Source organism: Lutra lutra, chromosome 4 (assembly GCF_902655055.1).
Source record: "Lutra lutra chromosome 4, mLutLut1.2, whole genome shotgun sequence".
In the NCBI taxonomy this organism is placed as follows: Eukaryota; Metazoa; Chordata; class Mammalia; order Carnivora; family Mustelidae; genus Lutra; species Lutra lutra.
In genome coordinates, this window is record NC_062281.1 from 183,651,231 (window position 1) to 183,672,825 (window position 21,595).

At 53.7% G+C, this 21,595-nt stretch overlaps 1 protein-coding gene across 2 annotated transcripts in view; it reads left to right on the forward strand.

The window, feature by feature from the left end:
* The window catches only part of TMCO4 (transmembrane and coiled-coil domains 4), an 86,986-nt gene that overhangs the window by 61,410 nt on the left and 3,981 nt on the right, over nt 1–21,595 (forward strand). For both annotated transcript variants that reach the window (XM_047725692.1, XM_047725693.1), the window contains 2 exons: nt 12,636–12,753; nt 18,782–18,899. In XM_047725692.1, the coding sequence (XP_047581648.1) occupies nt 12,636–12,753; nt 18,782–18,899 (236 nt within the window). The remainder of the gene's footprint in view (nt 1–12,635; nt 12,754–18,781; nt 18,900–21,595) is intronic.

The window sequence follows — 21,595 nt, forward strand, 5'->3', positions numbered from 1 at the left end:
ACATAGTAGGTGCCTTGCACCAGCCTGACACGTAGGAAATGCTTAATCACTAGCTATGATACAGGAGGTGGTTTGCGTGTTGAAAGTATTAGAACATTGGAAGGGCAACTCACCATTCAGTCTAATCAGTTTGGTGATCCAGGAGAATTTCACGATACCCTTGGGGTTGGTCAGCAAGGGCCTCAGTGCATTCTCCCATCCTGTGAACCCCGGAAAGTACAGACTCTTCTATCCGGGTTCCAAGGGGTTACTCGGAATCCTCTGGTTCAGAGCTCCACGCATACAGGACCCCCTTGGCCTCATCCGTCAGAGGTGTCTACCAGCCATTGCTTCCAGTGACAGGAGGCTTACTACTCAGCCCCAGGGTGGTTAGAAGTTTAGGAACAGGTCTGTTTCATCTGAGCATCAATGGCTTGTGGCCTGGGGAACAGCAGGCTCTGTCCAGGGTATCTGCTGAGGCTGCTCACATTCAGACACTGTCCAGGGGGACCTCTGGCATGGCGACAGAGTGCCCCAAGCCCTACAGCACCTGAGCCGCCCGCACATCCCCAGGTCTGCTTCTGGGATTTTCAGAAACCTGATTCTGTCTCTTTTGCACCCAGAGCTGATCAGAGTCCCATCAAACAAACTCACAAGACACAGTACTGGGAACTGAATGCTGATTCATTGGGTCACCAATAATTGTCACCCTCTGATGACAGCAGATGGAGCAGATGTCCATGCTCACTGCCCAGGCTCCTGGGGAAACAAATTATCTGCCAGAATTTCTGTGGTGAGCACAGAGCCAGGGAGGGGATAGTCTCGAGGAGTGTTCCTTTTCCTGGCCATGGTCAGCCCTGGTAAATACCCCCCACCCCCCCAGTCTCATGGACAGATCCCACCTCTCATGGCCATTGTTGGTTCCCTTCCCTCCTCGGCCTCCCCTCACTCAGAATTTTGTGTAAGTAGGTGCTCTGTGTGAGCCTCGGTTGATAGGCATGGAAGAACCCAGACGTTCTGCAATGAAAGCACACACGCTCCCACGGGGGTTAGGTGGATTCCAACCAGGGAAGAAAACACCCCAAGTCCCACTGATTTACATATTAATTAACCATCTCAGTTCACAGCATTCTGGAATGGAAACTGTTGGGGTTTTTCCTTGTAGCTAAGACGCCTGCAACCATCAGGCCTACTTAGCCAGCACTGGCAAGCTGCCCTCTTGTAGAACCTGGCCTGGCCTGTTTTGCAGCAGAAGATAAAAACGTTCTCCCCAGTGAGTCAGTGTGTCCCATCCTTGACATTTTAATGAAGGGTCTGAGATTTGGGGTCCCTGTCCCTGCCGCCCCAGCACGGGGTGTCCCCTCGTGAACTCTGACCTTTCAGGTCTCTAGAATAGTCTTCATTATTGTTTATTTCTTCCATCTTTTGTTCACTCATTTTCTTGAATGCCCAATTATTCAACTTTGCAAAGCCCCATCTCCTTCCTCAAAGGACTTGCAGGACTTCTCAGGGTAGATAGCCTCCAGTGCCGTGTGCAGCATCTATCCAACAACTTACGGATAAATGTAAACATCCGGAGTGGAAAGGATGTTCATGTGAGTAGAGGCCTGAGCTGGTCGGGAAACTCAGACACAGGGAAGCAGGGCCTGGGGCAGAAGGAGCTCGGACCCCGCAGCCTGGCCTGGATCCGAATTCCAGCTCTGCCTCTCACTCGCTCCACAAACAGGCCCTTAGTCCCTGTGCCTCAGTCTCCTCGCCTGTGAAATGGGTCTCATAGTACTTTCTTCAGAAGCTAAGCAAAGGGGATAATATATGTAAGCACGCAGCAGAATGGCTGGCACATAGTCGGCATTCGGCAACCTCGAGGCTGTCCCTCTTATTATACGTCCTCCTGTTATTACCCAGTTGCTATAACTGAGCTGGGAATTTCACTATTAGCTTCCCAGCAAAGTCGTGGAAAGCCACGAGTGCGGATTTCTCACTTCTGGGAGGGGGCGTGAAGATGCCAGCTCCACGCCAAGCCAGGGGCTCCGTTTCCCCCTGACGTACTCTGTCCAAGCGCGCCCACGCCTTTTAGGAGCTGAGAGCCCTGGAGAGGTCTCACATGGCTACGAGGACATTGTCGTGGTTGGGAATGATCTTCCCAGGGTGCCTCACTGTTATCAGGAAGGTCTGCGCAGGGGCTTCTTTGGATACTCAGAGGGAGATGATGATCTCTCGAGCTGTCACAAGCAGCCAGGTGTTTGGGAGACTGCTAATTAGGTGACAAGTCTCCAGTTGCATTTCCATTTGGGTGATTTTGTCATTTAGCGGTTGCTAGAGATTGAGGCTTTGGGGATGGTGGTTGAGGCTGGATCACAGGCTCAGACAACCGTGGAAAGCGTGGTTTTTAGTTCACCCTGCCTCGCTCTCCTGAAGTTTGACAGAGAACAGCTGCTCACCTCCAAAACAGAAACCATCTTTCCAAGGTGGAGCGTGGGGAAGGGAGCTGATCTTCGTGGAGCACCTGCCGTGTGCTGGCCAGAACAGGACCCCTCTCGATCTTGGAAGGTGTGGGCATTATTACACCTGGAAGCAGGTGTAATAATCTTTACTGATGGGCCTGAAGCCCAGAGAGGTTAAGCGATTTGTCCAAGGACACACAGCTAGTAATCTGGGATGACACACAGCCCCACCTGGGATACTAACGCGGGCGTGTCTGACTCCAAACCATTTCCTGTGAACCCTTCTTATGCTGCATCTCATGACAAGTTTGCTGCCCTCAAGTTTCCTATAATGTAGGGAGGAGAATAGTTACCATTTAAAAAAAAACCAGTACCAAATGCTACATCGCATGGACCAAATGTTAAGCAGTTCAAAGGAGAGAGGCTTTCCTTCCAGAAGGCAGGGATGGCTTCAGGGAAGAGGCAGGCCTGGAAGAAAAGGTGAGCCTTGACAAGCTGGGAGGAAGACAGGATGCCCAGGACTACCGATAGCAAAGATCCAGAGGGAAGAAGGTGGACAGTCTAGGGAGGGCAGGCAGCCGGAGCCCGGGTTTCTCCGGGAAGCTGGGAGAAGTCTGGCTGGAGAGGTGAGCAGTGCCCAGATCTCAGGAGCCTGACCTGCCAAATGGAACGCAGAGACCCGGATGCAGGCGTAGCCTCCAGTCTCTGATCTTAGCAGCTCTTTCCCGGCTGTGTTTCTTTATCCATCGGTCAGCAGAGTCCTGCTGAGAAGACCACCCCTGTGGCAGTAACGGCTCAGGGCACAGAGGTCAACCAGACTCCAGCCCCACCTGGGGGCATCTTGGCGGGGATGGGACCTCCCTGCCAGCCACCTCCCCCTGCAGCTGCGCCCACCCGCCCATCAGGGTGTCCCGGAGGCCTCTTTTCTCACTCCACTTCCCCAGGGCCTGGGACTGGACAAGCCACACCGCCCACGAGGACTGCTATCATCAGCCGTCACAGCAGCAGGGGAGGGAGTGCCAGACCATCCCTGCTGCTCAAGAGAACAGGCTCAGAGAGCCCGGGGAGCTTGTCCACAGTAACACAGATGCAAGCGAAGACTCCCACAGCCGGGCTCTCTGTGCCACCCACAGGGTCCCTCGACTTATCCCTCTCATTGTTAAAGATCTATTTATTGAGAGAGAGGGGGCATGAATGGGGGCAGGGGCGGAGGGAGAGAATCTTCAAGCGGACTGCCCACTGAGGCGGAACCCGAGTCAGGGCCCCATGAGATCTTGATCCAACCCCAAACCAGGAGCCGGAGGCCTAACTGATGGAGCCACCCAGCACCCCTGCCTTTAATTTTTTAGCTGAGCATTTACCCAACACGCCCCGAGGGCCCAGGGCCAGACCCCTCTTCTTATGGCTCCTCTCAGGGATCACAGGGGAAAAACAGGCATTCAGCAAAGTGGTCAGCCCACCCCCTGGAGGGGCGCCCCCGCCCTGTTTAACCTGAATGGCATTCCAGGAAGCCCCTCCCGTAGGACCCCCCCCCCCCCCCCACCCCGTGCTGGAGACAGGTGGAGCGTTTGTGGTCGCCACAGCACCACCTTGTGGTGGAAAAGGGTTCCTCCAAGCCCAGCGTGGGCTGGTTTCCAGCAAGGGCTGACTGGGGAGGGTCTACACACTGCCCTCATTGAGGAGCCCAGCGGCTGCTCCTGCTTCCTGAGAAGTTCCCAGGCACCCAGCTGTGGCCTCTTTGTTTGAATTTATTAGGCACCAAAGATACAGAGAGGGGAAGGAACTAATACTCCCCGCCCACCCCCACCCCGCTGTAACAGGGGTTTCCAGACCTCATCCCGTGGAACCTTCCCAGCAGCCCCTCAAGTTAGGGATTCTTGGACCACTTTCCAGATGAGGACACGGAGAGGTTCCCTCTCGTCCCAATCCCCCAGCGAGGCGGCACAGGGCCGGTCTCAGACCCCTGCTTACGCGTTCTCTGAGCCAGAGTGCTGCCCGTCCAAGCACGAGTGCCCAAAGTGTGCTGCCGTTTCAGGGACCTCACATTTTTGCAGATGAAAATCAGGAGGAAATGGTCTGATAAGGAATTTCTTATAAGAAAATACAAAGGAAAATTGGATCCCATCGGTGACAAGCCACCTTTTTTTTGAAAATGACCAAAACTCAACAAAAGCAGGATGGTGTGGCACGTTTTAAAAATGAAAGGGATCTCAGATGGGGTTGTCTTTGAGAATTCCACAGCATCCCAGAGGACACCGGAAGGCCCTGCCGTGGTGAGGGACCCAAGTGGAGAAAGTCATTGGCAGAGAGATGGAAGAGCAATGGCCAAGTTCATGACGTGTCACCGGTGACCTGAGCGTAGGCTCCAAGGTCCACAGAGGCTCACTCATGCTCACAGAGACACTCAAAGATGCTGGCTGCTGCTGGATCTCAGCCGTCCCACAATCTCAGGGTCTACCATTTGGCGGGGCGGCTCATGCAAAGAGATGGCAGAGTTTGTCCTACAGACTTATTACCAGCAGCGGGTTGGTCCGTGCTCTCTGCCCTGGCCGTCCCTCGCCAGGGATCACTGCACCATCCGTTTCGAGTGGAATAAAGGGTTGTAAAGCAGCACTCCCCAAATTAAAGGAAATCATTCCAAGATGAGAAACAAGGAGGAAGCAGAAAATGAGAGCCATAAGCACATTCCTTGGCTGGAGGGAGGGGGGAAAATGTCTCTTTGACTGAATTGAGGGAATTCAGAGACACAGGACCATGCTTCACTTGGATCTAGGGTCCAACCGTATACCACCTGCAGGATCCAGGAATCCCCAAGTCAAATAATCAACACCAGACTGCTCTGGAGGAAATAGGTCCTCAGTACAGAGAGGACATCTAGCACATGCCCAGAACCCAGTACCGTGCTTTCTCTCTCTCAGCAGTATCTGTTCACCCACTTGGTTTGGCAGATGTACCAGAGATTACCGAAACACAAGGTCACATACCCTTGGCCTGGTGCACCCATCAGGAAATTAACCTTTTAACAAATTTTAACCCGCTAATGTGTCTCCTGAATCAGCCACATTGGAAATGTTCTTCTTGGTAGGTTGAGCACATTCTGTATTTAATACACAATTTGGGAAGATGTCACGGTTATCCATAAACATGTGTTTTGGTTGAAGGTTATATTTGATAGCCAAGGGGAAAGGGACAGAGACTAGGAGAGAACGTGTAGGAAAGATGCCATGATGCCACGTACTGTGTGAGCTGGGACAAACTGCTGAGTGTCTCTGAAGCAAGATTTTCCCATCCTAGAATGGGAGAAGTCCAGCTAACCTCCTGGGATCCTTACGGGGGGTAATGAAATAACGTGCGTGAACGTTATTTCTCCCAAAGTAAGCTGTGATGACAATTCCGATGATAAAGAAATGAAGAAGAGGGATTATAAAATCAAATTCTAGAGTTTTGTTTATGAGAAAAAAAGAAGAAGAAACCTTTGCCACGAGATCTCTCTCTCCAGTTTCATTCCCAACCCTAAGACGTTGGACCCACATCACTGCCCCGATGTCTGCAAGATAAACCCAAGGCGAAAGAGCTCGTGAATAGGCTCACACAGAATCATTTCAGCCTCCTGGCCCTTGAATCGCTGAGCTCCCGCTTGGCTGAAAACTATTTCTGAGCTGTCACTAGAAGACAGCTGACACGCAGAACAGACGGCCGGGTGGTCATCTGGCCCTTTCATGTCCGTGATAGCAGACCTCACATTTGATGTGATTTATTTCCCTCCCGTGGAACCGCACTCACCAGTTCCCTTGTCCTCAGACAGACCAGGCTTCCCCTCCACCCCGCCCCATAAGAGCGAGGAGAGGTCAGGCTTGCAGATGAATTTCCAGGGTCCCAGGATGCTGGTGACAGCCTTACCTCTGTGCACAACCAAATCCAAGAGACGGGAATCGAGCCGGGGGTGGGGGCAGGGAGAGGATAAAGGCTTCCTCGTTCCCCAAAGAATTCATCTCAGATTCTTAGAGTCTGTCCAGACAGGCTCCCCAAGGGGATTCTTTCCAATGTGAACGTCATTCCCGGAGGGTGGGGGACAGGCAGACAGTCAGAGCCTCTGTTTCTCCTGCCCGGCCACCAGCCTCCTTCCTTCTCTGGCTACTTCTGTCCGTGTGTTTAGCATGTGCGTGCGTGTGTGTGTGTGTGTGTGTGTGTGTGCGCGCACGCGCACGCATGTACCTTTGGCATGGATTTTCTTTGTTTTAGATACGGTTCATATCATTTCCTTCAAGGTTTGTTTTCTGGACCCACGGTCAGGCAGTAATTTCCTCCGTCGTTTCCCGCCTTATCACTCCGTGCACGCATGACCCCCTGCCAGGAGGGAGAAAAATGATGCTTTTTGTTGCTTCTCAAGTTTGAGGTCCTTTGGTCTTTGCAAGCCAGGGGAATCTCATTACGGACAACGTGACAGGCGTGTGGGAGGCTGTCATGTCACCATGCCAGCCGTTTGATGAGATTTCTGTGAACTCCTAGAGGGGTTTGTTTGGAAATACCTGGGAAGCACTGCCCAGGCCTGCCTCACTGGAAGAAAGCCCACTGTATGGACAAGACAAAATGACAAAGGGGAAGCTAGGAGGGTCCTTCCCAGGGACACAGGGACCCCTCACTATACTTAAAGATTCTCCACAGGGCTCTTTGGAAGAACAGACCCTACTCGGTATGTTGTAAGAATGGTTAGTTTCACAAAAAACTTAACTTGTATACAATCTTCAAGACCAGTGTTACAGTGTAAACAGAACTTTGCTGTCATACAGAAGCTATCTGTTCTCAGCTCTTAATTTTCATTACAACAGGGGGAGGGAGGGGCAGAGGGGGTGGGAGAGAGACAATCTCAAGCAGACTCCTCACCCAGCGTGGAGCCCAACGTGGGGCTTGATCTCATGACCCCAAGACCATGACCTGAGCCACAATCAAGAGTCAGACACTTCGGGGGGCACCTGGGTGGCTCAGTCATTTAGCATCTGCCTTCAGTTCATGTCATGATCCCAGGGTCCTGGGATCAAGTCCAGCATCGGGCTCCCTGCTCAGCTGGGAATCCTGCTTCTCCCTCTCTTACTCCCCCTGCTTGTGTTCCCTCTGTCGCTGTGTCTCTCTGTCAAATAAATAAATTAAATCTTTAAAAAATAAAAAAAGAGTCAGACACTTCACCGACTGAGCCACCCATGTGTCCCCAGCTCTTGATTTCTTTCTTGAAAAGCTAAGACCATCTTCAGAGGGTCCAGTGGTAAAAGGGTCCTGTCAGGCATACGGTGGGAACTCCAGGAAGTGTAAGATTTATGCAAGACAAGACATACCCCAGTTTATCTAGATTCCGCGTGATAGAAGTGGGGGTCCGTGACTCGACAATGGGAGCATTCTTAATTCGACTGAACTGCGACTGAAAAGCGACTGAACGCTTAAAGATGGTTCGATGGTAAATTTTACATTAGGTGCCTTTTACCACAATTTAAAATTCTGTTTAAAGAAAAGTAAGTGGGAAAGTGTTGAACCCCAGTTTAGAGCTGAGAATCCACATTGTTGAATAACTGACCTCCGTTCAGAACACAGCAACGTCGGGATTCGATCCCAGGTGTCTCTTATGCTGCAGGCCAGGCTGCTTTCCCTGGACCCGTGATTCCCATCCCTCTCGAGCACGTGGGCCCTTGCTAATGGCAGATGTCTTCGCAGACCTGCCCCGGGCAGCAGTCCCCTTTGCAGAGTCTCCTGGTTGAGAAGATATGTAATGACCCCAAGCGACCTTGACCCGGAATCGTGTGAGTCACCACGGCACCCTCATGGTCTTGAAACCCTGACACCTGACGTGTGAGTCCTTGGAGGCATCCGGTGGACCGACAGCAACTGGTGCTTATGCAGTTTCTTAGGCCCCCAGAGTCGCTCTGGATCTTTGCCCCCCAGAGATGGGGCACCCCGGAGTGACACTGTGGATCTCCGGAAGGGGCTGGCGACCCTGAGTCTCTTTAGGTAGACTGGACACAAGGGAATCTAAAAATACAGCCCACGTCAGATGCTCCTTGGGAGAGCTCGCCTGAGACTTTGGATCACATTTTCTGAGGCTGGGGGAGGAGACGAGGCCAGTGGTAGCCTCAGAGGGACCACTCACTCTTCCGCCCACTGCAGACCGCCGTCATGTGCAGTAGCGTCTGTCCCCCCGGAACAGAGCTCTGGAAATGAGCAACTGGAGAGCTGAGAACCATGGTTAAAGACGCTGCTGTTTACTCTCAGCTGGGGTCGCGCTTTTCTTCTGCTTTTAGCCAGTCTTCGGAGATCCCCAGCTGTAGCTGCTGGGAAGAAGTTGGGCCAGGAGGGAAAAAAAGACAAGAAGAAGAAGAAAGAACCTCTTTCCATGTATCCTCACCATGAAGGGTTTCCTACCGCTCAGTCGCGTTGCTCACTTTCATTCATGCCACAACCATTTCATTCATTCGTTCATTCCACATGGCTGGGGAGCTCAGCGTCTGTGCCAGGCGCTGTTCCAGGCACTGGGGAGTCACTGGAGAGCAACCCCTGGGGAGCCTGCATGCTAGTAGGAGACAGACTCTAAATGAGACTTTTAAAAGCAAGACACGTAGGAAGTCAGGTAGTCTTAAGGGCAATGGAGAAAAATCAAGGAAGGGAGGTGAGGCACGTGGTCGGGTGCATCCGTCCACCCTGGGATCCTGGGATCAATTCCCTAATCGGGCTCCCTGCTCAGTGGGGAGTCTGCTTCTCCCTCGACCCGTTCCCCGCCCCCCTGCCACTTGTGCTGTCTCTGTCTGACAAATAAAGAAAAACCTTTAATTAAAAAAAATAAAGATTTATTTTTATTAGAGAGAGGGCAGGGGGGAGGAGGGCAGAAGGAGAGAAAGAGAGAGTCCCAAGCTGACTCTGCACTCAGCACAGAGCCCAGTGTGGGGCTCGATCTCACAGCCCTGAGATCATGACCTGACCTGAAACCAGGAGTCAGTCACTTAACTGACTGAGCCACCCAGGCACCCCACAAAGTAGAATATTGATAACATACAGAGAATTATTTCAAAAAGTGAGGAATCTGGGGCGCCTGGGTGGCTCGGTCAGCTGAGTGTGTCCAGCACTTGACGGCTCAGGTCCTCATCTCGAGGTTGTGAGATCGAGACCCGTGTGTCAGGCTCCATGCTTTGCACAGAATCTGCTTAAGACTCTCTCTTCCCCTCTCCCTCTGCCTCTCCCCTCACTCACTCACTCTCTCTAAAGTAAATAAACTCTTTTTTTTTTTTTAATGAGACATCCAAGCCTCAAAGGCCATGTCTCCTGACTTGAAGGCGACGAAACCCATGTTGGATCCCTGCCTCCCTTTACATCAGAAGTCTATATACAAAGCTGCAGAACTATCTTCATACCTTAAAAATTCATAAAAGAGGGGCACCTGAGTGGCTCAGTCTTTTAAGCGTCTGACTCTTAATTTTAGCTCAGGTCACGATCTCAGGGTTGTGAAATCAAGCCCCGTGTTGGACTCTGCTTAAAATTCTCTCCCTCTCCCTTTGCCCCTCCCCTGCCCCACAGATGCACACATTCTCTCTCTTAAAAAAAAAAAAAAAAAAAAAAAAAAGGAATTCACAAGAAGAAAAGTTGATGGTAGCAACAGGAGTAAATCCAAATGCAAGTGTGCTTCAGCAAACATTCATTGTCCCTGAAGCGGAGAGGCAGCGAGGACACTATTTGACACTAAAGCAGGGCCTGAGTGAGAGTTTTCTCTCTTTTACCCAGAAGAATGAAATCTTCAGGTATTATGAGGTTTGGAAACAAACAGTTAAATTTGACATTTTTTCCTTTCCAGCATCTACTACAGCAGCCAGCATCCTCTTCTGACCCCAGAGTTCCCTCCTGGAGCATCCTATCCCCAGGACTGGGCAGGTGGCCATGACCTGCGGTAGAGGGGTCTACCTTGGGTGGGTCTAAAATAATTCTCGCCGACTTCCCTCAGCTAACACATGTGCGTTCCTGAAAGCCTGGCACGTGGCTTGTGTCCGGGTTTGCAGCCTCGCAGACAGCAACCCTTCTTTAAGGCACGTGTCTGAGCGTGGCAGACCTTGGCCTGAGGACCCAGGGCCAGCCAGGCGTCATTGATGGGTACATGTGTTTCCAGCTCACTGCCCACCCTGACTTGATTTGGTTGGGTTCTGGACTGTTTTGTGAGGTTCAACTGCTGGTGTCAGTTCAAGGTCACCGGCAACTACCTTTTTTGGCTTTTCCTAGCAGCCAGGATCCCACCCATCCATAATGCTGCGTTACCACCGCTGGCCACAAGGGGTCCTCGCCCTCCAGAGAAGGCGAAACTCTACGGGCCTTGAGCAGGTGCTTTGAGCCGCTGGCCCCAGAGAGAGCTGATGAGCTCAGCTGACTCACAGGGTCAACAACCCTTTGGCACTCTGGGAACAGTGATGACCCACACGTGACCCCGGTGCTTTGTGTTGTTAGTGCAAACAGCAGAGACCATGACCCCAAGGACCCAGCCACTTCTGTCCAAGCAGTCTGGGCTCTGGGCTCAGCTTCATTCCCACTACCTGGGTGACCTTGGACTTCTCCCATCCCCCTCTGAGAACCAGTTTCCTCACCTGCCAAGAGACAGGGTTAGGATAAAACCCCATTCTCGACAGCCCTTCTCTCAAGGGTCCCCTGAGTCATCCTTGCTGTTCAGCACACACCGCCAACTTCCTGAAGTTTCAAGTCCTTCTGCCAGGTTATCGTCTCCCTGGAAGCAAAAGGAGTGAAATCAGAATTTGTGCCAGGGCATCTCTTGAGATCAGAGACGGGGGAGCATTTAGAACATGTGATGCAGTAGGGGTTCCTGGACACCTGTTAGCCTGGAACCCTTTACTCAGACCAGCGCTGAGCTGGAGTCCCAGACGGAGAACAGTTAGAATCACTCTGGTTGGAAACGGGAGCCCAGAGAGAGGAAACCACCAGGCCTGCGTCCCCCAACAAGAGTGGCAGACAGGGCAGAGTGGTCCCTCTTGGGCACATCCCCCAGGAGTGACACTGAGCATGCCGCTTCCCGGGACATGCAGACACTCAGAAGCATAAGAAAGATCCACCTTTGGGGAGGCGGGGGCACAGGGCAGAGGGCGGCCACACTCACTTCTGCTGTGCTTCCCCTGTGCTGGATGGTTCCCATGCTGTGACTTGATTCTCATAAAGACCCTCGAGGCCAGTGTCATCACCCCCTTGTGGACTCAGAGAAGTTCAGCCCCCAACTCAAGTTATTTGAAGCCACGGCTTTACAAAGTCTTTGCAAAAGACCATATGCTGGCTTCCCTGAGGGACGGTACTTGACTTCCTCTTTGTTCATTGATTCAAATCTTTCCTGAGCTCCTGGCACAGGCCAGGCACTGTTCTAGACCCAGCCATAGAGCTGGGATGAAGACAGCCAGAGCACTGCCCTCCCTGCACCTGGTCAGACAGAAACAAGCGGTCAGGACAAGAAGAAAACACAGCAGAGGAGGGACAGAGAGTGATGGGGACGGAGGAGGGACGTGTGTGCCCCCCTCCTCCGTCAGGAGCAGGGCTTCTCAAGGTGTGCTCACCCCCCGTCCAACAATTCCTGCATTCTAGTCTGCCACGAGGGAGAATATATGTGGCTTCCCTCTTTCTGTCTTTACAGGACGAACCATCCCTGGGCCAGCCCTGGTCTGTCGAATCGCACTTTGAGCAACCCCGCCTAAAATATATCTGAACCATTTGGTCTGTGCAGCTGATGAGTGTACCCCCTGCCCTGGAACCTGGGCGCCCCCACCTTCCCACCACACCGCCCAGGCCCCAGGGAGCTACTAGGCTGGGCGTCTCCCTCCCGGTGTGCACTGGTCCCTTCTAAAGATGTCCCCTCCGAGCCCGTGGCTGGTCGGTCGTGCACTTCACGGATGCTGAGAATCGATCCGGGTCCCATCTCAGGCTGTGTCACTTCCGAGCCATGTGACCTTGACCATGTCTATGCTTTTCCTTAACCCTGAATTAGGGACAATGGTGCTTTGCAAGAAGAGATCAGTCCCCTGGCCTGCGACTCAGTGTGTGGAAGCCCCCACTACTGCGTGAGAGCATGTGAGCACGTGTGTGTGAGAGCACATGGGCGTGTGACAGCCATCTCCTCCCCCACTGTTGGAGCGTACCTTCTAGGACCCACTGTGGCCAGCGACACTGACCGCCTTTTCTGGGTTCTTTTCCCAGATTGCCAGGGGATCATTGAGGATGTCGTCCTGCTGGGCGCGCCTGTGGAAGGAGAGGCCAAGCACTGGGAGCCTTTCCGGAAAGTGGTGTCTGGGAGGATCATTAACGGCTATAGCAGGTCTGTCCCAGCCTTGCGCCGGGGGGGTGACTCCTGAGCACTTAGCAGGCAGATGTCCGAGGCCTGGCCCCGGTCTTGGAGGATCCCAGGGACCAGTGGGGCTCTGGTTTATTAAGGGCAACGTGTTCTGACTGGGGAGGCCTCTGTCCCCATAGGATGAAGGAAAAGGTGTTCCCTGGGTCAGTCGGAGGCCAGCTTACCAGGTGACAGGAGAGGCCGGGCTGGTCACCATGGCCGGGGAAGGGGATGTGGGTCCCAGGGGGAGTTCTGTGAATGCCGGCTGCGGAGCTCCTGGGGGTGCCACCTGGCAGTGTGGGGAGCGGTGGGTGGGTGTGTCAGCCGAGCTCTCAGAGCACCCTTTCAGGCAGGGTGACAGAACAGTTAGCCAACGATGGAGGAGCCAGGACCCACACCCAGTAATGCTCCTCAGCCAGATGTGGGGGGCCTGTGAGGCTAGAAGGGAGGCACCCTTTGTTTGGAATCGGAGAAGGGGGACTCAGGAGCTTTGGCCAAGGCCATGCCCCAGACTTTGGGGAAGGAAAGAGGAAGCCCGCCACAGACCACAAGAGGGCGGCCTGAGAAGGGGCTCAGCCCCTCAGCTTGCACAGGAGGCCACACTGGGATGACGGTGTTGAGAGCAGTGATTTAGAATCGCACAGACCTGGGTATGGACGAGAAGCCCAGATCCAAGGAACAGGTTTGGAGTTTAGAAAAAATGGCTGACGCGTTGTGGGCGCCAAGAATACAACTTAAAATATGACAACTTAGAAAACGAGGAGGTAGGACTCGGGGAAGCAGCAGATCCCCTGAGTCACCAACATGATGCTTCCCCCAACCAACTGGACACGCGGCACTAGAGCTCCGAGAAGCCGGAGCTGGAGTGAGGGCCAGTGGGGTCCCCAGCTTCCACTGAAACCAAGGAGCAGGGGAGAGCCCTGGAAAGGCAAAGCAGAGAGAAAGAGCAAAGTGCTGGCCTCCCAAGTCTAGAGAATATGTTTGGGGTTTGCAGAGAGGAAAAGGCTCCAAGCCGAGGTTGGGTGTGACACAGGTTCATCCAGCATTCTGTGCCCAACACCATAGCTGGGCACGCGAATGCGAAGATAGGCACAATGAGAGAGGCTCAAGGCTAGTGGAAAGAGCCCATATGGACATAGACAATTATTAAAAAGTCAAAACTAAAAACACAACTAGGCCCCAATGTGAGGGGAGGGACATGAGGAGTATTAGGCTCTTATGGCCTGCCCCTGTCTTTGTGACTATGATCTCCCTTAACCTCCCCTAAACCTTGTGGTCTTAGTACCTTAATCCCCATATACAAATGAGAAAACTGAGGCCAGTTAAATTTAATTTTTACCTAATATAAACCACCCTGAGTAGGAACCAAAATTAAATGGAACAGTTTTAGAAAGTCTTTATCATTTGATGATTTAGCCCACAGCAACAGCTATACAGTTCAGAGATTTTTAGCCACAGACAGAGGACATTAGCCAGGACACAGGAGTTCTCACCATCGGTTTGGCTCTCTCACTTATACTCTATCTAAGCTGAGTTCTCAATTAGGATATGGTAGGAAGAACAAAGAAACAAAGACAGAGCCGTAATATATAAAGAGCCCATGAAAATCAATTAAAAAATCTAGTTAGAAAATGTTCAAAGGATATCTACACATAAACTCACAGAATAAATACAGTCAATTAGCTTTTTTAAAGATTTGTTTGGTTTTTTTAGAGGATGGGGGAAGACAGGGAGAGGGAGACTGCCCACTGAGCTTGAAGGCCAGTGTAGGCTCAATCTCACGGCCCTGAGATCATGACCTGAGCCAAAATCGAGTCAGATGCTTAACCAACTGAGCCACCCAGGTGCCCCACAGTCAATAAATTTTTTAAAAGATGCCCAACCTCATCATGAGTGAAATAAATGCAAATTAAAATCAGTAAGATAATATTTATTGCCCATCAGATTATCAAACATCTGAAATGGGAATAACACTAAGTGTTGGTGAAGATGTGGAGAATTGGGCACAGCCATACACTGTTGGTGACAGCTGAATTTAGTAACTACTTTCTGGAGAACAAGTGGCCATATCCACCAAAATTGTTAGTGTGCCAGTTTTCTGATGCCACACGTTCTGATTTCTGTGACCCTGCCGGACTAGATACACACATGCTCAAAGGGAATCACTGCAGCTTTGATGTGAAACAGTCCTCAGTTGGGGTGCCTGGGGGGCTCAGTCGGCGAAGCCTCTGACCTTTGGTTTCAGCTCAGGTCTTGCTCTCAGGGTCGTGAGGTCGAGCCCCAGGTCAGGCTCCGCACTCAGTAGGGGGTCTGCTTGAGATTCTCTTTCTCCCTCTCCCTCTGCCCTTCCCCATCCCCCCAACTCCCCCTCATGCTCTTGCTCTCTCTCAAAAAAAAAAAAAAGTCCTCAGTTAAAATCTTGGCTCTGTCTGTCACTTACTGAATAATAGTTCCTCTTGCACAGGGCTTCTGGGGAGATTAAATGATCTTATTTAGGAAAAGGGCAGACACTTAGTAGATGCCCATTAAACTCCAGCAGTTTTAATAACTGGGCCCGTTCGCATAGTGCATGATTTTTCTGGTGCTTTTCACAGCAAAAGGAAAAAATTAAAATTGCATGGGTGCAATATGAAAGCAGCAAAAACTTATTAAACCCATCTGTTCTGCCGCAAACCTGAGGCTAATAAGTTTGGTTTTCAATGATTTTGTGAGATCCTGAGCCATCAAGAGAGAGAGAGAGAGGAGGGGGTCAGCAGGGAGAGTAGCGGAAGGAACACAGACCAACAATAACTCTAGTTTCTTGGTCAAACTAAGCACCAAGCAGGATGTCATCATCTGGGCCCCCAAAGGTGTTTTACTTGCTTCAAAACTCCTTAAACACGGAGGGTGGGGGATGGGGGAGCTTCAGGCCAAAACTCCCCCAAATTACACATTTATAAATGTATAATATACATTAATAAAGCTCTTTGCAAATCCATCTCCTTACTTGGGTTTCCGTGAAGCCCCTGGAAGCTAGCCAGGGCAAGTGATACTGCAATCTGTCCTACTCAGAGAGGGTCAGGGCCTTGCCAGGGTCACACAGCACAGCCAGGATGGGAACAGAGGCAGGCCCCTCTCCCTCCATGGAGAGAGCTTGTCATTGGGAGCCTCCTGGGGCATTCCTGCGATCACTGCTCCAAGTACCCTGCTCCAAGTACCTTGCTCCTGCTTGCCCGTGCCGTCCAGGGTAACCAAGTAACCAAGGCAGCCCTTCCACAGGCAAATCAAGAGCTCCCTTGTGGCTGGTGCATCCGTAAAGCCTGAGGGCTGTGGGAGCCTGGCTTGCTGGGTCCCCACCAGGGAGCGCTGTTTCAGCTCAGGATACGGGACACGGGACTAAGGCACAGGCCTGCCTTCAGGAGGTTTTCTGCCTAGAAGGAAAAAGACTCAAGAATGGACAACAGGGCGCCTGGGTGGCTCAGTGGGTTAAGCAACTGCCTTCTGCTCAGGTCATGATCCCGGAGTCCTGGGACTGAGTCCCGCATCGGGCTCTGGGCTCTGCGGGGAGTCTGCTTCTCCCTCTGACCTCTGCCCTCTCATGCTCTCTCTCACTCTCTCTCTCAAATAAATAAAATCTTAAAAAAAAAAAAAAGGGAATGGACACACAAAGGACATTGGACTCATGTCCCCAAAGGAGCATATACTCCAGGCACATGAGGGACAAAGGATTAATAGTATCAGGTTGAGGGGCTCAGGGACACTCCCTGGGGGAGGTGGTGTCCAAGCTGAATTTTGAAAGGATGGGTAAGAGCCCATCAGACACGGGAAGACCAGGCCAAGCAAGGGGTTCCGAGAGCGGGAGGCATAATCGGACCAGATGCTTCTTGAGTATTCACGTGCGGGAGCACTGTGTCCATGGTGTGCCACCTACCTACCCCGGCCGGCAAGACGCAGTGAGGAGACTGAGGCCCAGAGGGGCCAAGCAACTCGCCCAAGCTCACACAGCTAGTAACTGACAAGGTAGGACTTGAGCCTGGCTCTGTGTGGTCCCGTGCATGGGATCGTGGCCCACCTCGGGCGAGACCAACAGATGCCAGATGGAGAGGGGTCTCGAGTGCCAGGGAAGACCCTGTGGTTTACTCAGCACAGTTTAGAGGATATGGAACCTTCTAACATATGTTCCTGTTCTGTCCCTAAATGTACACAAGGAAGTGCAATTAACTTTTTTTTTTTTAGCAGAAACATTGCAGGCCAGAAGCAATTAACATTTTAAGTAGAGTGTTGTCACGACGAAGACAGAAACAATGTGGAAGGGATGAGGCTGACGTGGCTCATTTCTAACTGTCTGTATCAGAAATGTGTACGGACCACACTCTATACCCAGCATGTGACGCACAGAGGTCACGGTCAGCACAGTAAAACAACACGAGTGAATCCTTCCTCTCCCCTCAGCCATCCGTGTTTAGAGACGGTGCTTCTTGGGCCCTCAGTGTTAAGATAATCCCTGGGACTTGTAAGCATTGCTCTCTGGAGAGACCAAAGGAATTTTCTAGAAGAGAACGCCTACAGGCAATGGGGAGGCACGGTCAGCTTCTAAGAGAGAAGGGCTGTGGTCAGATGGGTGTTTCGGGAAAGCAATGGTGGTGTGTGGGAGGTGAGGCCAGGAGCAGGGAGAGCAGGCAGGAGGCCGTTGCACTGGTCTGTGGAGGCTGGATGGTCTGATCTCAGGGCTGGAGCCAAAGGGACCAGTATGCGTGCTGGTGATAATCACCACTGTGGTGGACTGGCCGTTGGGGAAAAGGGGGCCTGACATCACCCCACCAGTGTCTGCCCGGGGGACTGGGCACTCCCCCCGCACCCAGTGAAGGGGGAGTAAGGGCTGGCCAGCTCAGTGTGGGACACACAGGAGGGTCTACAGAGGCCCCTCAACTCTGCACCCCAGTCTTTCTGGGGGTTTCTGGGGTGTAAGCACAGGAGCACCCTCGTGGTAAGAGACCACCTGCGGGGGGGCCTGGAGAGCCAACCCACACCCCGGGCCCCAGAGAGCAGTCACAGAGACAGGCCAGGGGCCCTGACTCCGAGCCCCTTCTTGGCTCACGTTCTTCCACACGCGTGTGCTGAAGTCATGGTCTCACGTGGCCATGCAAACCAGGGTTGGAATCAGTCTCAATAAAAGACAACCAGATGTGCTAAGTGGGATAGTCCCGGCTGCAAAGGGGAGATGGGGTGTGTCCCTTTGCACAGACCTGCTGGGCAGTGAGGCCAAGTGCACGGCTCTTGGCTGGGTTGGCTTCAGCCAGACAATGTCAAGGGTTCGAGGGGGAAGGCTGTTTGGTGGGCCCCTCCTACCATGTCCTCTGTGGATAGCGCTCACGGTACCTGAAGAAACAGGGAGCATAGGATCCAGGATTATTTTCTCTTGATGCTGTAGGGGTGTGGCTGGCTGGGGAGGAGGGTGCCGGAATGGGCTTCACCACACCTACGTACTTGGAAGGGTGTTCCTTGTCTGGGACCTGCCCTGGGCGGCCAGCCTCTCCACCTCCAAGTTGTCTGGACCTGACTCCGAGGGCGAGCTGAGCCCCCCCAGCTCACAGACAGGAACCCAGAGCCCCAGGTTCTGTCCCCCAGAGCACAGTAGCTCCCAGCCCCCATGGTCCGCTCACCCCTGGAAGACCTCTGCTGCCTTGCTCTTCCCACAGAGCCCTAGAGCAGTCACCGGCCATCCCGGGAACTGGAAACCCCTCCAAAGCCACGTGCTGACTCGTGAGGATGTGGTCCAGGGTCCCCATGCCTGCATCCACCAGGCGCTCTCCGTTGCGCCCCTGTTCTCAGCTCTGGGGGCCCAACAGGGACAAAATGGACAGCCTTCTGGGGCTGCCGTGGCCCAGGCAGCACCCCCAAAGAGGCAGCCGCTTTCCACAGTCCTGCTCCATGGAGCAGCCGGGGCCCTGCCTGCCCGCACACGGGGCCAACCGGGCTTCCCAGGGCCAGGTAGGGCTCCCGGGGCTGACACCGCTCCCCCATCTGCCCGCAGGGGAGACTGGCTGCTGAGCTTCGTGTACCGCACTTCCTCTGTGCAGCTCCGCGTGGCCGGCCTGCAGCCCGTGCAGCTGCGGGACAGGAGGGTGGAGAACGTGGACCTGTCATCTGTCGTGAGTACCGCCTGTCCCCCCTCGGGCTCTGCATATGCCAGCAGGGCTGCTTCGTGACTCCAGCCCAGCCACCCCTGGCCCCAGGGACACTGGCCCGTTTCACCCCAGAGGAGGGAGGTCGTGAGAATTTGCTGGGGGGAGGGAGGGAGCAGAGGGGAGAAGATAACTAACTCCTGTCCATCTCTTTGCCGGCACTTTGTCACCCCATCCTTCACACACATTGTCTCCAGTCCGCACCCAGCCCCTGGGGCGGCCGTGATTGTGCCCATTTCACACACTAGGAAACTGAGGTTTGGGAACATTCCTGTCACACACGTGGCCATCAGCAGCCCGAATGTGCACCTCCAGAGCCCCTGCTCTGGGACCTACATTAGTGCCCTCCCCACCCCGTTACTCGTCAGGACGGTCCAGTTCCCCCAAAAGTCCCAAGAGCCCCCAGAGGACACAGGTGGAGGGCTGGGGCCGGACTACAGAAGCCCCTGACGGCCGGGCTGTGACACTGTGGAATGCTGAGCAGGGAGGGTGTTCCAGGAACCCCCACCTTGGAGTCATCTGGGGGGTTAACTGAAATGCAGGATGCCCCCTCTTCCCAGGGACACCAGGAAAAAATAATAATGTAAATAAATAAATGAATTAAATGCAGACCCCAGGACCCCACGCACAGACCTTTAGATTGGTCTCTGGGAGCAGAGCTGCCACCTGCTATCGAACTGGCCCCCGCTATCCCCCCAACAGTCCTAGACGTTGAAGACTAGGCTTAGGTCGGGGGGTACAGAGGGTTCAAAAGAATTCTTGCTGGGGATGGGGTGGGACGCACTGAACTTGAGGTTCTAGACCCTTCTCTCGGGCTCAGCAGACCCTCGTCCTCCTGCACTCGCCTGTCACAGGGAGCTGAGAGCTTCATGTGGGACAGTCTCCATGTCCAGCTCTGCCCTGAGCCTTTGCAGGCACCAGAGTCCCCATTGTACAGATGAGGACACTGAGGCTCAGAGACGTGAAGGGACTTGCCCAGGGTCACACGGTGGGCACACGGCCAAGCAGGACTCTAACCCAGGCCTGAGGCCAGTGGGCATCGCCCCTGCTCAGGGAGATATGGCCCGCAGTGGGAGAGCGGTGAGCCACCCGGAGGGTGAGGGCACTCAGCGGTAGTCGCGTCCCCAGGCAGACTTGGGCCAGTGCGAATGCTTGCAATGCAAGCGGCCCATGAGAGCAAGAACCATGGGCTTCTAGTTACTACGTTGTTGGCTGTCAGCCAGCGCTCAAGTGCCAATCCCTTCCCAGCACATCCCCGTTCCCCCAGGTTCCACACAAGGCACTCCCTGCCTGAGAGCAGACAGACCAGACCCCTCCATGGGCATCTGAAACCCCCCACCCTCCAGGATCCTAAGCAGCCTGCGCCAGTGACCCCCACCCCTGGCCCAAGCCCCACACCTTGGGGAGCCAGGCACCTGGACCCCTCCCGCAGCACAGCCGGCCGCCAGGCCCAGGGCTGTGCTGTCCACCTCCCTGCGGGGTGAGGTAAGATGAGTGGCCAGACCGCGACACCACAGGACCAGAGCAAGGCCTCCCGACCTGTGTCCCGGGGTCATTGTCCTATTGAATCAAAAGTAAAAAGGATCAGAAGAAACACTCATAAATGAAATTCCCTTTAAACACCACAGAGCCCTGGACAAGACCCACATTCTGCCCTGCAAGCGCCTGAGTAGGAGGCAGTGGCAAGAGCACAGGCTTTGGCCCCGGAGAGGCCAGGCTCTGCTGCTGGCGTGCTGGCTGTGTGACTTCAGGCCGCCGACTTAACCTCTCTGTGCCTCAAGTTCTCTCATCTCTGAAATGGAGGGAATCACCTTCCAGAGCAGCGCATGTAAGATGCATGACCCCTAGGAGGCCTTCATTTCAACACTAGTGCCCTCCTCCTGCCCCTGCCACCCGCTTTTGCCCCTGAGACCCGTCAGACTGTGTTGAGGCGGCTTCCGGGCTCTTATCTGATCATAGCCCTTTATCACACATCAGGAGCGCACAGCACAGAAAGCAGTGCCTTTCTCTTCTGGGTAATTGGAGGTAATTAGCATTGCCTTTGTGCTGCCCTCCTGTTTTTCTGGAGAATGCTTGCTGGAGGAGGGGCCTCTGGCAAGAGACTTGCCCTTAGTTACTGCTGTGGGGTGCGCGCCAGCTGCCCGGAGCTCAGAGCTAAGGCCTGCACAGTTGCCTTCTCCCTGCTGGACCAACACGGGCCGAGCCTTCACGAACCAGCCCCGTGTCAGCCACCAACCCAGACGTGGTCGGACGCGGTCGCAGACGTGATCTGCAGTGGCTCCTGGCCTTGGACAAGCCTGAGCCAGCAGGGATTGAGGGGCTGGCCCTGTTGTGGCCAGGCGGGGGGCCATCTCCTGAGGGGGTGAATGGAGCAGACGAAGGCTGGGCCACCCACCTGCCTTTCGGACTCTCCTGTGCGGGGACAGGGGTGCAGCGGGTGGGGGATGCCACCACCCTCGGGGCCAGCTCATGAGGTTTCTGGAGGGCTGGAGAGCCAGCACGGGGGTCTCCAGACTCCTCGTATCCCAAAGGAAATGTCATCTGACTTCTAGAACTTAGCCCAAGGCAGGGCAGGGAGGGACTCATGAAAAGAAAGCCGGCACATGCCAGGCACTGCACCCCTGCATTAGAGTTCTCGTGTCGTCAGCCCGCACAGCATCCGG